Source organism: Sus scrofa, chromosome 17 (genome assembly GCF_000003025.6).
Source record: "Sus scrofa isolate TJ Tabasco breed Duroc chromosome 17, Sscrofa11.1, whole genome shotgun sequence".
Classification (NCBI taxonomy): domain Eukaryota; kingdom Metazoa; phylum Chordata; class Mammalia; order Artiodactyla; family Suidae; genus Sus; species Sus scrofa.
In genome coordinates this window covers 1105311-1121307 of record NC_010459.5, presented here as the reverse complement: position 1 = coordinate 1121307, position 15997 = coordinate 1105311, and the positions used below count along the sequence as shown (strand labels likewise).

The window sequence follows — 15997 nt, the reverse complement described above, 5'->3', positions numbered from 1 at the left end:
GGGGATGTGATAATTACTTGTTTTGTAATTCCTAATGAAATCACTGTTTTAATTTTTTATTAAAGTAGGAAAGCCCTGTTTAAAAGAGCCGATGGCAGAACAGGAAAAGAAGTGGTTGCAATTGCAGGAGATGAGGCTGAAAAGTACTTGAGAGAATTTATGAAGGGAAGGTATGCTGCCATCCTAAGGAGCTTGCATTTTACTCTCTGGGTTCCACAGAATGCTTGTGCTAGAGGGTGTTGGTTAACACATCCAGTCCAGGGCAAGCTCAGTTAAATGAAACCCCAGTTTACGTCAGGAGAAGGCTTAAATATGCTAATACGCATTGTGATTCTCTAACAGGGGTTTTGTAAATTGCTTTTCTCAAAATGAACAGTGTAACTCGGTACTAGGTATACAATGAATACGAAAGCTGGTCCAGTTTGGCACTTTCAGCTCAGTTAATTCTAATATTCTATGTATACCCAACACCTGATATTCATTGCCTTATATAGCCTCTGTATCTGGCACATAGCAGGGTTCAGTAGACAAGCAGAAGGAATGAAGTATCTGAATAGCCCTCTATTTTCTCACCTATAAAGTAGGAAAACAGTGATACCAATTTAATAGAGGATCAGAGTTGGAGAAAAATGATCATGGAGCATTCTGCAATTATTTTTTAAAATTAAAACCTAATGGAAACAGAACAAATGAAAAAATAAATATAAAAGATGGGGGGAAATATGGAAGGGATTCCTCTCCAGTTATTCTCTAACTGTGGGATTGCTTAACCTTACTAGAGCATATTTGTGAAGGGGATCATCGGTCTACCTTGTAAGGTTCTTATAATATGCCTGGCACTGTGTCGGGGGTAATGGCGTTGCGGGTAAGAGCACAGGCTGGGAGTCAGACTGCCTGGGTTTGATCTCAGCCCTGCCCCCCTACTAGATGTGTGATTTTTTACTATGCATGTAGCACTGGGAAATTTAATTGATTTCTTTCTGCCTGGGTTTCCCTCATCTGCAAAACGAGATCAATAATTATATTTAGCTATGGTGAGGACAGCAGATTAAAAAAAAATACATGGTAGATGTTTTTAAAGTTAGCTGCCTTTATTATTATCATTTCATATTTCCTCCACCATAGGAGAGAAACGTGCAGGCTTGCCCTCCTTTGTTCTTGGACTGCAGCTGCCTGGCCAGTGGTTATGCCCCGTTTCCCCTCCCTCTCAGACTGAGAGCTCACAACTCATTTTTAAGGAGTACCCCCACCCCCGCACTCCCCACACACACCAGGATCAATGGCTTTGGGTTAGACTCTCTATCCTCCTCCAAACCTCTTTATTTTTATTTAAAAATCCACCAGTGCTTCTTTTTGCGGCCATTAATATGCAGGTACATTAACATTCCCAGCTGATTTATGGTTGGATCATTTTCTCTCTGGACTCCCACCAATTTTTGCCCGTTCAAATGGCAGTCAGTTAAAACACAGAGGAAGCCTAGACATCTAGAATTTGGAAGGACACAGAAAGGTGAACTAGAAACAGGAACCCGCACCATCCTGCACAACAGGGATGCCTGGAGAGAAAGGAGGACCAAACCCAGTTGATACTCCAGGACATTTGATAGATGGCTTGTTAGTTAAGTTACTGTGATGTGCTGGTGCCATTTCATCATTTCAGTGACAACTTTAAAAATAATTTAAATAGGCCACTTGCCTTGTTCTCACTGTTACATCCTTTGTCCACATTAATGCACTTTCCCCCAAACCATTTGACTGTTTATATGGAATTCCTCATGAAGGCCAGGAAGGCATCAATAAGCCAGCAGAGGTTTTTAAGGACCTCCCAATAACCCCCCCACATGCTCCCCTCCACTTCAGGGAGTGGGATTCTGCAGCAAGGCCAGCAAGTAAAGGAGAAGGAACAAGAAAGACACTCTTTGAGCCAGTATTAACAATGGGATCTACGTTTTCAAATTACATACTTCTGATAGATCAGCAAGATCTGTAATCGAGCAAGTTAAGGCCAAATAAATACTCACAAATAATCTCTGTATGTTTAAACTTACTTATGATTTGTATTTCTTTTTGAGGACAGTCCTAGGTGAGCAAAATTTTAAATGATCAAGATATTTACATTAGGTAGGGTCTTCAATGACATATGTATGTATCATGTATATATGAAGTATGTGGACATACCACATCCATATATATCCATGGAGATATATCTATATCTCCAAAGGCAGAAATTATATTTAAGAGTGCCTTTCACATGGATGTATCAAAGAGATTATCAACCACAAAGTCAAATATTTGCATACAAAATCATGTCTGGATGAATAGAATCCAGAATCAGTAGATGAAAAGTGGAAGATTGCTATTATTGGTGTTTTTTTTTATTTACATCTCTATCAAAATTATGTGAAAACATTCCTCCCTCAAGAACCATTCTAAGGGAGTCATTTTATTCCAAGCAGTGTGTGTGTGTGTGTGTGTGTGTGTGTGTGTGTGTGTGTAGGAGGTTGCTTGTAAAGGTTTGCTTAAAGCTTTTCTGGTTCAGTCTAATAAACTGAGTTCCACGTAAGTGGTAGGCTACCACCAGAAAACCATGACTTTAAACAGATTTCTAGCAGCAAAGCTGGGATTAACGATACATGTGACAATAGGCTTCAAGAAAAGGAAAAATCCACTCATAAAAAAAGGTCCTCATGCCTTAATTGTAAGAACATCTCTGACTCTGAGAACCTTTTCTTCCCACCAAAAAAACCCCCAAAAAACAAAAAACAAAACCCACTTACACTCATGGTTTAATGTCCTCATTTAAGAAATGGAAGACATTAAATTAAATTTTAATTTACATTCCACTTTTATGTCTGTTTTCATCATCCCTCTGATGCAGACTGTGCCCAGAACAATACAAATCATAGAGTTCCTTTCTACCCGACAACCTCATCAACCAAAAAGGTGATGTGCAATCTTATTTTGAAGCCAAGAGAGAATAATAAACATCAGTACTTTTCACATACACATTACATATAATCCTTTAAATTTCTTTGAAAGTAGCATCATTATTTTAAGTTAGAAAGCTGAGTCACCAAGGGAAAACAGAAGCCCCAAACAATGAAATCTTTTACTATTTTAGTAATTTCAGTGGAAAACAAAACAAGAATTGGGTTTCCTCCAGGATTTCAGTGGTCCATACAGTAAAAAGACTTGTCAAATGTTCATTCTCTTCTCTGTAAGGAACTATCTGAAACTGTTCCTGGGTTAGCTTGTTTCTGTTTCTCCTAATTATATCTATGTCTCAGGATCCATAACATGGATTTAAACAGACCTATGGTTAAATGTAAACAGATGTGGTGACCAGATAATGCCCAACTATTTGTCTAAAAATTGGCAGAAATTGAACCTTTAATCAGTAGGACTTGATTCTGCCTAAATCCCTACTACAACGATTAAAATGCAGTCTCTTTTAATAAGATAAATGTCCAGATGTTATTTTTTAAAATCCAGCTAAAAGTCCTCTCCCAAGGCCAAATATCTTGCATATTAACAATCCATTTGTTTTGAGAGCCAAAATAAAATAGTACTTCAACCAGATTTTCATTTCCCTAATATCCCTTCATTTCATAAGGAAGGCATCATTCCAGGTGAAAACCCACTAGTCAGTCTTGGTCTTACCATAACTGGGTATTCTTGCTTCTAATATGGTTGGAGAAACACCACCTGGGTAACTTGCCACAACTTCTAGGACTCACCTCCTCCACTTTCTACATGCTGACAGTGCCTTTAAAGGCCTTTTGAGCAACATCGAAAATCTTATTATTTACTTGTCTTGAAGCAAGTCTGCTTATTGTTTAGAAAAGTTCTCAGAACATTTCTTGTCTCTGTCCACCGTCTCTCATCTTTCTGAAGACTTAAAGTAGAAGCACGGCCTTGGCAATGAAATAATTTATCACATGGTTCAGTTTGCCTCTGTGCAATGGTATAAGTGTACTGATTATCTTGCACATAAATCTAAGTTATAACCAGAGAAGCAGGAATTACCCCCTTATTGTACAAAAATGAGGTTTTTAGAAGATAGACTTTTTAAAAGTCACTGCATAATACTGAAAAACAGTACATGTGTATTTCTATAGTAATCCAAACCATAGGGAAGTCATGTTATATTTCTTCTAGAGGTCTCTTCTAGTAACCTTTAACCACAAATTCTCTTTGTCAGATACTTTAGATGCCAAGCACTGTGTTTGTCTGTAGCCTAAAAAGAGGATGAATTCATAGTCTCTATAGACCAAAATATCAATGGATTAAAAAGTAATGAAACTGGATCCCAATTCAGGGAATCACATCACAAACCCAGTAAGAAGAACGGTGGTTCATCTTTTGGAGGAGTTGTCTAAAATGATCCAGTCAATCACAACTTCCCTTCTTCTCTGCAATGATACACCAGTTGCCATGATCATTCCCAGAGCTCAGAATATGGAGCTCCGACACATTCTCCTTCAGCAGGCCACAGAGCTCGCCTTCTCGAAACACGTGGTAATAGCGCATATAGGCTCTGGAATCCAAAATGTTGGGTTGTTTTTCTTTGACAGAAACAGTGTCACCTGGGTTGGAATCTGTGGGATCGACTGCAGAAATCCTTCTCCATACTTTACTAGCAGAAGGGTTCCCTTCCTCGAAGTTACCTGCATCCACATGGTCCTCCTTAGTAACAGTGCTACCCAGGAAGTTCTCCTCTCCATTTCTCCTAATGTCTTCTTGATGGTCTCCGTTCAGATACTTCCATGTGGCTGGTGCTCTCAGCCACTCCAGGTGTTTTTGAGACGTCTCCACAAACACGTCCTCATCTAAATTTTGCTCTCCTGTTGCAAATGGCTCATGATGATCCAAGTCTAAACTTGAGTGTCCCGAAGGCTGGATGGATATAGCGCTGTTGGCCCAAGGTTCTGTGTTCTTCAGGGATCTCACTCTTTCAGTTTGCTTCCTCAGAGTTGATTCATCCAAAGATCTCGAGGAAAACCAGGAACGAAAAGACTTTCCCAATGTGTTATAGAATCCATTTTCTTCTTCGCCTTCCTGAGAAGTATTTGCACAGCAGGTGCCAGTCAGAACAGAGTCACAGTCCACACTATGGGACCGCTTCGAATCACAGCGCTCCTTAAAACAAAAAGAACAGCGGCACCCGGAGCAGGGAGCATGGTAGGGGTGGCTTCTTTCTGGGTGCCCACACTGCTTCCTTCTCCCAGGCTGGCTGGATTCTAAGAGGGACTGGGAGCACAAGGCTTTGTTCCATGGGACAAGCACATCTTGCTTCTCAAAGTGCCGGTTCTTTTGTTCCATGGCCCAAACGTAAATCATCAGCTGGCCTCCGGGAACTAAGACCCTGGCCATTTCTTTTATTGCTCTGATTCTTCTTTGTTTGGTAGAAAAATGATGTATGACTGTAAAAGAGAAAACTAGATCTCAAACATGTATGCACACATGTAAACCTGCACATTTGTAGACAAGTAATTTCCATATGACAATAATGCACTTTGGACATGGAGTAAACCTCCTTATTTCCAGCAGGGTAGGCAAATGCAAGAAATAGCCCAAGCCTGGTTTTAGGAGAGACATGATTTTTAGCTTCGGCTCCTATACAGGCAGGCCTCAGAGATGCTGTGGGTTCAGTTCCAGACCACCTCAGTGAAGCAAATATCTCAGTAAACCGAGGCACATGAATTTTTGATTTCCCAGTGCATATAAGAGTTATATATAAGAGTTATGTTATAGTTACACTAAAGTTATATAGTTATAGTTACACTATAGTTATAGTTACACTATACTGTAGTCTATTAGGTGTGCAATAGCATGATGCCTAAAAAAATGTAATACCTTAGTTAAAAATACTTTATTGCTAAAACATGCCAAACCATCATTTGAACCTTCAGCAAGTCATAATATCAGAGGATTTTTTTTTTTTGTCTTTTTGTCTTTTGTTGTTGTTGTTGTTGTTGTTGTTGCTATTTCTTGGGCCACTCCCGCGGCATATGGAGGTTCCCAGGCTAGGGGTTGAATCAGAGCTGTAGCCACCAGCCTACACCAGAGCCCAGCAACGCGGGATCCGAGCGGCGTCTGCAACCTACACCACAGCTCACGGCAACGCCGGATCGTTAACCCACTGAGCAAGGGCAGGGACTGAACCCGCAACCTCATGGTTCCTAGTCGGATTCGTTAACCACTGCGCCACGATGGGAACTCCAAAGCAAGTCATAATATGTTTCAAATAGTAGCATCAAAGATACAATAGAATACTACTCAGCCACAAAAAAGAATGAAATAATGCCGTTTGCAGCAACATGGATGGAACTAGAGACTCTCATACTGAGTGAAGTAAGTCAGAAAGAGAAAGACAAATACCATATGATATCGCTTATATCTGGTATCTAATATACAGCAGAGAAGAACCTTTCCACAGAAAAGAAAATCATGGACTTGGAGAATAGACTTGTGATTGCCCGGGGCGAGGCGAGGGGGTGGATTGGGAGCTTGGGGTCAATGGATGAAACTCTTGCTTTTGGAATGGCTTAACAATGAGATCCTGCTGTGTAACACTGGGAACTATGTCCAGTTACTTACGATGGAGCATGACAATGGGAGAAAAAAGTATGTATACATGTATGTGTAACTGGGTCCCCATGCTGTACAGTGGGGAAAAAAATTGCATTGGGGAAATAACAATTTAAAAAAAAAATTACCAATCATAGGTCACCACAGCTAATATGATAATGAAAAAGTATAAAATATTGCTAGAATTACCAAAATGTGACACAGAGAGAAACCAAAGTGAGCAAATGCTGTCAAGCATTGAGCAAGTTCAGATAGACTTGCTCAATGCAGGGTTGCCACAACCTTCTATTTGTAAAAAAAATTTTAAAAAATGCAGTATCTGTGAGGCACAATAAAATGAGGTATGCCTATATTTATTAGACAAGTAATCTGGGCAGTTATTTAACTCGTATGGATTTTAAGTTTCTTTTTCTACCATAAGATACATAGAATAAATAATCTGTGAAGTCTCTTTCAGTTCTAAAATCCTGTGAATTTTGTTAACCAGAAGAATGACTAGTGTGAATTAATAAAATTTGAAAGGCAGCCCTAGTTTAGATATATGTTCCCTAGTAGAATCCTATGAAATAATTCATTACTTTAACGAATGGTTTGTACTTCTAAAGTGCCACAAAATCAACACCACTAATCAGTGTTAATAAAGTTAATAAAACAAACAGAAGTAGAAAAGAGTGTTATTGTTTTTCTGTTTGGATAATGCAAATATAAGCCAGTCAAGCTCTGGTCCAAATGACTGCTTATAATTTTTAAATAATGTTAATATAATATGAAATTATTGTGTATATTTAAGAAAAAACAACCTATAGGTCGTCATTTTACTTCCAATCTTTGCAAAGTTAAAGTGAGATTCAAGTGGGGCTGCCTGTATGTATCTGGTTTTAGGTGGGTTATTGGGCATATTTTTTATTAGGCATATATAGAAAGTACAAGTCTTTTAGCTTCTACAGATTAATCATGGTACTGGTCAAGAAAAAAAACATCAAAATACAAGTCTGTCAGTTATATTGGGTGGGGAATTAGTCTTAAGGGAAGTCTGGACACTACTGCTTAGATATGAGTAGTGAGGAAACAGAGAAGGTGAAACAGCTCCTGTAACTCTCCGAATAATCCAGAGGTTAGTAATGGTTTTAAGTAAATAAATCTCTTTAGCTAACCTGGCACAGCGCTACAGTAAATATCTAAAATGAGGCGATTATATAAAGCTGTCAGAAGAAGATTATACAAGAGGCACGCGTACAGATATTATTGCCAATCTGGTTTGCTTTTCTATCAGCAGGGCACAAGCCCTGGCATCGCTTAGTGTACCATGCAGAAGTAAAGAAGCTAGAGGTATGAGGTTCAAGTGCAATTAAAGAACAGGATACCTGTGTATTTTGTCCTAATAAGTGGCTAACCTTGTGATTTCTGACCAATCACTTTACTTCACTAAGTGTCAGACTGTTTCCCCAATTCCCATTCCCAAGGAAAAGCCCCTTTGTAATGGTCAGTTTGAAAGCTTACACTTCTAGAAGTAGTGTCTTGGTCAGTGAGCTGAAAGGGGTCAGAGAAGTCAGGACTGATTAGGACTCAGTATATACTAACATTCATGCCTCTGACCACTTATGGCCGTTACCTGTACCTAATTCCCTCAGAACTTCTATAGGTCTGTTTTCTAAATGCAGTAGATCCTTGTTAGCTGTGGATTCTGTATCTGTAAATTCTCCTACTCCCTAAAGTTTATTTGTAACCTCAGAACTCAGTACTCTCAAGGTTTTCTTTGTCCTTCCTTGATATGTGTTGTCAGCCAAAAAAAAGTTTTGCCTCCAAAGCCTGTATTCCCAGCTGGGGTCCAACAAGGAGATACTCTGCCTTCCTGTCTCAACTCTGGTACTGTCAACAGGTGTCCTTTACATGGTCTATTTAGTGCCATGTGTTTTTACATTTTTGTGTTTTCTGTTGGTGATTTCTCTATTTAAGATGCTCCCCACCCCCACCATAGGGTTGAAGCGCTGTCCAGGGTTCTTAAGTGTAAGGCTGTGATGTGTCTCATAGAGAAAATAAGTGTGTTACATAAGTTCCCTTTATGAGTTCAAAATTAAATAAGATGTCTTTAAACATAAACACACAACAAACAAAGTTATGTGATGATTAGCTGACAAAAATATTATCACCAGAGGCTCACAGGAACCTAATCCTGTATTTTCCCTGGGAGCAATGGTTCAGTATTTGTTAATTCAGTGACATTTCAGAACATAACTACTGTGAATAATGAGAATTGGCCATATTCTCTTGTTTTGGCCATTAAAGAAAAAAACACCATTAAAACAGGACTATTTGAATACAATGATTTCTTTTTAGCAGACTTACAGGGCTTCAACATTTCAAGATTCTGGGCTTCATAAGAAATATTGTTTTTAAGGAGGAATATCCTCATATTTTTTGTTCCTTAAACATTTGTTACTTGATAATAGCTTAATTTATTTTTATAGCTTAATTTCACCCAAGAAATATCTGGATCTTTTATATTATGTTTTATATTGGTATTTACCATATAATAAGAAACCTTTAAGCCAAATGTTTTTGAAAAAGAAAACATTTACAAATGAAGTTTCTATTATATATTAAGTGTATTATACATGCACATGCATACACTCTGTTAACAAACACTGTAAATGTACATCCGAATGGGATGTAAAGATACTTTCATATGAATTCAATGTCAGGAAGCAATGCTGAATTTTTAAAGGATAAAGAAGTTCCCTTTTGCTTAAAAATCATAATCACAATTTAAAGGCAAAAAATAGTACTCATTACACGTATGCTGTAGGAGAGGTTGCTGAATTGAACAAATGAGTAGGTTGAATTCAATTACTGGATTCCAGAATCAGATGAGGTTACACAAGATCATCTTTTAAAGTCCTGTGATATCGTGGTATTTTATGATATATTGTTTAATTTTTCAAATGTGTTCGTTTTATCTAAACAGTATGCATTCAGAATCCATGGGTTTAGCATAAAGCAGGGTTTTTTCAGCCTCAGCACTATTGGTGTTTTAAAACCAGCTGGATTATTCTTTGTTGCAAGGGCTGGGGAGCACCAACTAGATGATATATACACACACATGCACACACACACACACACACAGACACACACACGCCCCCAGCTGGGACAACCAAAAATGTCTCTAAAAGGAGGAAGGTGGGTAGGTAACCCCATGCCAGCTAAGCCTGTTTGTAGGTAGCTGTATAGAGCCTATAAACAAAACAAAAGAAAAGCAAAAAATACACTTTTCTGACCTCTCTCCAATTTTGAGTTGTTTACGTGGCATGATCAAACCAAAAACTTTCTTCCTACTAAAGACTAAGAGGGTTGTATAGTGTTGCTTGGTTCGACAAGAATCCCTTCTCTCTCTCTCTTTTCTTCATAGGGCTGTCTCTGCCACATATGTAAGTTCCCAGGCTAGGGGTCTAATCAGAGCCACAGGTGCTGGCCTACACCACAGCCACAGCCCACAGCCACAGTGATGCCAGATCTGAGCCACATCTGCAGCCTACACCACAGTGGGATCACTAACCCACTGAGCGAGGCCAGGGGTCAAACCTGCATCCTCATAAATGCTAGTCGGGTTTGCAACTCCCAAGAATCCCTTCTCAATGCTTGCAGGCAAATGGACTTAGTTTCAAATGCAAAGAAGTAGGGCTGTCAAAAAGCAGGTTTCCATGGCAACCTCTCCTGCCTGTCCTAACTAGTTCCCGGGTCATGGCATCCAGGTCTGCTCCCCTTGATATGCAAAGATACAGTCACGACTAATGTAGAATAAATCAATTGCTCATCTGTTTCAGGATAGAGCAAATAGTCTTCTTCCGTATTTTTAGTAGCAGTCAGATTTACATAGGTTTACCTTGCTTTGATAAAGCTTGCTATATTCAAATATATTAATTTTTTTTTTTTTTTTGTCTTTTCTAGAGCTGCTCCCACAGCACATGGAGATTCCCAGGCTAGGGGTCTAATTGGAGCTGTAGCTACTGGCCTACGCCAGAGCCACAGCAATGAGGGATCTGAGCCGCCTCTGCAACCTACTCCATAGCTTGCAGCAACGCCAGATCCTTAACCCGCTGAGCAAGGCCAGGGATGGAACCTGAAACCTCATGGTTCCTAGTCGGATTCGTTAACCACTGCGCCAGGATGGGAACTCCACATTAATTTTTTTAAAAGTGTGTCAAAGGAAATAATTTGCCTTGCAAAATATTTTTCGCTTTGGTAAGGAATTTGTCAGAAGCAGCACATTTCCCTAGTATGTGTACATATGACTAACATACTAGGTTTCAGGAATACGTGCATTGAGTGAAATGAGCCTTATATGTGTGTATTTTTTTTTTTTTGTCTCTTTTTTTTGCTATTTCTTTGGGCCGCTCCTGTGGCATATGGAGGTTCCCAGGCTAAGGGTCGAATCGGAGCTGTAGCTGCCAGCCTATGCCAGAGCCACAGCAACACGGGATCCGAGCCGCGTCTGCAACCTACACCACAGCTCACGGCAACGCCGGATCCTAAACCCACTGAGCAAGGGCAGGGACCGAACCCGCAACCTCATGGTTCCTAGTCGGATTCGTTAACCACTGCGCCACGACGGGAACTCCATATGTGTGTATTTTAATCATGGATTTTTGCTGTTTCTTTTCATTTGGGGCATGTGCATTTTATGGGCATACTTATTGGGAGAATATGAGGAACGTAGTCCCTAGATTTATGAACAGTCTCTGGCAGTGAGAGAGCAGAGTGGCATCATAAAAACAATGCAGTCTGGGACCCGGCAGGCCTCTCTCTCTGCCCCAGCAACTTTTGTACAGTGAGTGGCAGACTGGAAGACAAAACGTTCCAGTAACATGCACTGCATTAGTCTTACAATATTCTGCTACTAAAAGGCCCACTTGTGGCCTAAGAAAAGTAATATAACTTCTAAAGATCTACTTCACGTTGGAAAATCTGGCTTCCTTTCAACAGAACAAAGTACTATTTTCAATGAGTATAATTGCTGTGATACTTTCTTACTCATAAAAAAAAGTAATTGGAATGAGTCATCAAAAAGAAGACAGTAACAGTCTGAGGGTTGAGCTAGTGAAAACAATGCACCACCATAAGTGCATTTGAAATGAGTTAAATAATCCAGTTGAAGTATTTTTTAAAATTAGGTAAAATGAAATACATAGATCTTTCTACCAAGAATAGATGCTGAGTTGTGAGAGCGGCCTCAATCATGTAACATTATTCTCATGGCAAAGAGTGAAAGTGTGACCAGGCTGCCTTACCTCCTATGGAGATGATGGCATCGAAGCCCTGGTCCCTAAAGGGGAGATTAAGGTTGTCACATACCATGACTTCACATCCTCTATTCCGGGCAATCTCTACCAGTGGCTCACAGTAATCACAGCCCAGGGTATGGACCTGGCTGTTCACCTTAAGATACTTTCCAGTCCCGCAACCTGCAAAAGAAAAATCTGTGTTACATATTATCCTTAAGGGAAAGTGGAGCTACTTTGCCTTATAACAAGGAATGGAAAGCTGTTTATATAGTCAGACCTCAGAGATACTGTGAATTCCATTCTAAACCTGTGGCGATGCAGCGAATATTGCAATAAAGCCGTATGAATTTTTTGGCTTCCCAGTGGCATATAAAAATTATGCTGACACTATACTGTAGTCTTTTAAGTGTGCAGCAGCATTCTGTCTAGAAAAACAATGTACATACCTTAATTTAAAAATAGTGTGTTGCTAAAATATATTAAGCGTCATCTGGGCCTTCAGCAAGTAATGTTTTTGTTGGTGGAGGGTTTGAAATACTGGGAGAATTACCCAAATGTGGCACGGAGACATGAAGTCAGCAAATGCTGTTGGAAAAATAGTGCCAATAGACTTGCTCGATGCGGGGTTGCCGCAAATCTTCAATTTGTAAAAAAAAAAAAAAAAAAAAACCCAAAAACAAAAAAAACCCCACAATACCGTACCTGGGAGGCACAATAAAGGACAGTGCAATAAAATGAGGTTTGCCTGTATTAACTAACCAAGACAGAACACAATGCAATATGAAGGTATACATAAATACAAAAAGAAAAGTCTTCAGAGAGCACTTACATGTTTTTATATAGAAGAGAAGAGGAAACGGGAATGGGGGAAAGAAATATCATTCATTGACTATTTAGTGAGGTCACGACCACAGCACTTTCTTAACACAATAGCACAACTGAAAAATGTCACCTGGCCCCCAGCAGAGACTAAGAGTTCCCTAGTATCCTAGTGACAGTGTCCAGTCTTTTTACAAAAGATACCTTCTCATACATATTTCATTATGTTTAGATCTGTATGTTCTGGGCATTTATTCTTGTGTTATCTTGCCAAATCTCTTCACCACTGGCTGGCTATGTAAAACAGACTACTGTCAACAACTTTTCAATGGATTTGTATAAAATAATTTATACAATGAAACAGGACTTAAAATTTTTTTAAATTTGAATTTGAATGAAAAAAGGACCTCAGTATCTTTTTATCCAACCTATTGTCAGCACTAGGTTTTAAATGATCTCTATTAACTCAGAATACACTTCTGACAAAGAATTATTTTTTTCTTAAATAGACCATTTTTGACATTCACTCTCTGGTGGCAAAGACCCAAATAGTTCAAGTTTACACAGTCCAAAGATTTAGATCTGTCAGATCTCACTGATATTATGCTGAAGAAGGTAGCAACATGAATGAATAACCATCTTGAAACAAAGCCTTTTACCATCTAGTGCCTAGTATTTTATTCCAGCACAGACATATCATTTAATGCTTTTTTTTCTGAAATAGTTAAAGATATCATTAGAGCTGACATTCCTACCTACCAGCATTAGCTATATATTTTTTTTTGCCTAAAAAAAATATCTACCACTATTCAAAGATGATTAGTTTCCTGCTTCTGAAGTACATCACAACACCCTTCGATAACTATCCAAAATTATATGAGACACTAAAAGCATAATTAAGATCCGTGGATGCCAGCTGAGACAGTGGAGAGCTTGTGAATAAAAAATAAGGATTCCAACATTATTATTTCAATGTAAATGATTGAGGTCTTAGAAATATTTTAGATCTCATAGCTACTGTTCATAAGAATGCTTATGAGAAAAACATCCAATATTTAAGGGCAATGATAGGGAAATATAATTCACAAAGTATTTTAAAATTAAAATCCTAAACAATTCAAAGATAATCCTTGTATTTCAAGAAAAACAATCTTGTAATTTTGTTTGCTGTTTTGAACTGGCTCAGGGGATACACTTAGAAAAATGAAAGGGAAAATTACTTTGAAGATACTAATAAAAACAAGTTCATAGAACATCAGTGCTAGAGAGAAATGTTCAGAGAGCATCTGGTAAAAAGGAGGAACTGAGGTCTTTTCAGATCTCATCATCTCCTGAAATGTTTTCAGTGTACCGATGCCCTTGATTTAGCCCATATTCACTTCTAATGGCGTTTATTTTTAAGGATAGTAATGGAACGCCCGAATATGACGCAATTATCCATTTTCTAAATGCAGACATTGAGATGCTAGAGAGGGGAGCGTCTATCCTAATGAGGAAATCAAGAATATTACCAAGCCTAGTCATCCCATTATCTTAAATGTGCAAGAAGTAAATCAGAACATTTTTGATACTGCAGCAGGCTCCTGTACACAACTATCATGCCCCTTTACAAAATCTCATTAAATGATAACCTTTTGGAGTGCTGAAGAGATGCAAGTACAAGTGTCTGCATGCTTCCATTCTCCTCTGTTTTGTACTCCGCACCACACTGTAACTAAGGAAGAAAACTGATAATTGCCTCAATTCAACATGGTGTTTTGGCCCATGGTGGGCAAGTATTTGCTGGAAATAATTAATCTGAATGTTCCCTCTGAAGTTTGCAGAAAGAACTACATTTTTTTAGATTAAGACGGTTTTGTTTTTGGTTTTTTTTTTTTTTTTTTTTTTTTTTTGCTAAGGCCTAATCTAAAAGAGAATTCTTTTTTCCCATGTGAAAAAGAAGAACATAGCCCATTTATTTCTCATTTTATATACAATTTTTGAGGCCACATATGAGGGACAGTGTTTTATTCTTCTGGCACGGTGCTTACCACTTAGTAGGAGCCCTAAATTTTTATTGATTCAGTAAATGAATGGGAATATTAAATCTGACCAGAGAGTATGAGAATAGATGAGAGTTAAAAGGAAAAGGAATCTTAATTATTGAAAAATTAATTTGTTATATATACAGAAATAAACTTTTCAATACTATTAGGATAGTTGTCTTTGATGCCAGGTAAAAACGTAACCTTTCTCAAAAAATAATCTAGCTCTGGTCTTTATCCTGCTTCCTAAACTAATTCAAGCAAAGATCTCAAACCACGGAACACCTTCCATGCACCATATAATGGCCATAAGTTACTAGCCCATTTAAGGTAAAGGCATTGCTTTAATTACACAGGTCACAGCATTTCCTGAAGGCACTTTGCATTTTTGCTGGCTTTGAATAATCAATGTTCCTTACATTTAGGCTATAGTTGCTGCTGCCTTCATTCCTGCTACTTACCCTGAAGACTTAATTTCCATCAGGAGCCAATATCACGCACCTCAGCAGATAGATGAGTTTCACTAGGGAGTGGGGTGATGTGCTGAATAAGTTTTGTCAACAAAAAAATTGCACCATTGAATTAGGGAAGCAGTCCAGAGAATTCCTGTATGGGCAACTGGAACCCGATTACCTCTGCATGTTTATTACCTATGCAAAGTTTTATTACTCATAAATTATAAATTGCTCATCTAATAGCCAGTCATGTAGCCAACAAACCGTTGATGATTTTAGCTAAGGGGAAAACCTAGAAGGGGAAAACCTAGAAAGGAAAAATATTTCCTTTTAGAGATAGTCATATTGTTCTACTTCCTTTTCTTCTATAAATTCTTTGGGCTTCTTTTTTTCCTTTTTATTTATTTCTTCTTAATTTTAATTTTACTTTAAAACTTATCTTTCATTGTATTATCGAAATATTCCCTACCTACTGAATGGCAAAAAAAAAAAAAAAAAAGTTAGTACAAAATTCAAAAGATACAAATGGGAAAAATAACATTTCTAGATATAATTATTGATTTGCATGGGGGGGTACTTAAAGAATGTCATATGTACCATAATTTGTAGTAGCAAAATGTAGCAAATAACATATCTTTGATACAGGGCCATTAGCATAGGAAACTATGAAGCTTTTAATACTGGGCAGCTCTATAAGAACAAACATGGAATGATTTCCATAATATAGTTTAAAAAAAAAACCCCAAAGCTCCATGTATAGCAGTTTGTATAACATACTAATTTGTGTGACTGAAAAAGGGAAATCCATGATGGGGATAAAGTGAGAAAA

The 15997-nt window shown here is 38.3% G+C and overlaps 1 protein-coding gene across 21 annotated transcripts in view; it reads right to left on the bottom strand.

Annotated features, from left to right (window-relative positions):
* The window catches only part of KIAA1456 (KIAA1456 ortholog), a 59786-nt gene continuing 44859 nt past the window's right edge, over positions 1071–15997 (bottom strand). For 19 of the 21 annotated variants that reach the window (XM_021077477.1, XM_021077482.1, XM_021077480.1 and 16 more), the window contains 2 exons: positions 11877–12050; positions 1071–5423 (listed from right to left, as the gene is read on the bottom strand). In XM_021077477.1, coding sequence (XP_020933136.1) covers positions 4390–5423; positions 11877–12050 — 1208 coding nt within the window. In that variant the 3' untranslated portion in view covers positions 1071–4389. The remainder of the gene's footprint in view (positions 5424–11876; positions 12051–15997) is intronic. The other 2 variants (XM_005672630.3, XM_013984963.2) reach the window with 1 other exon arrangement.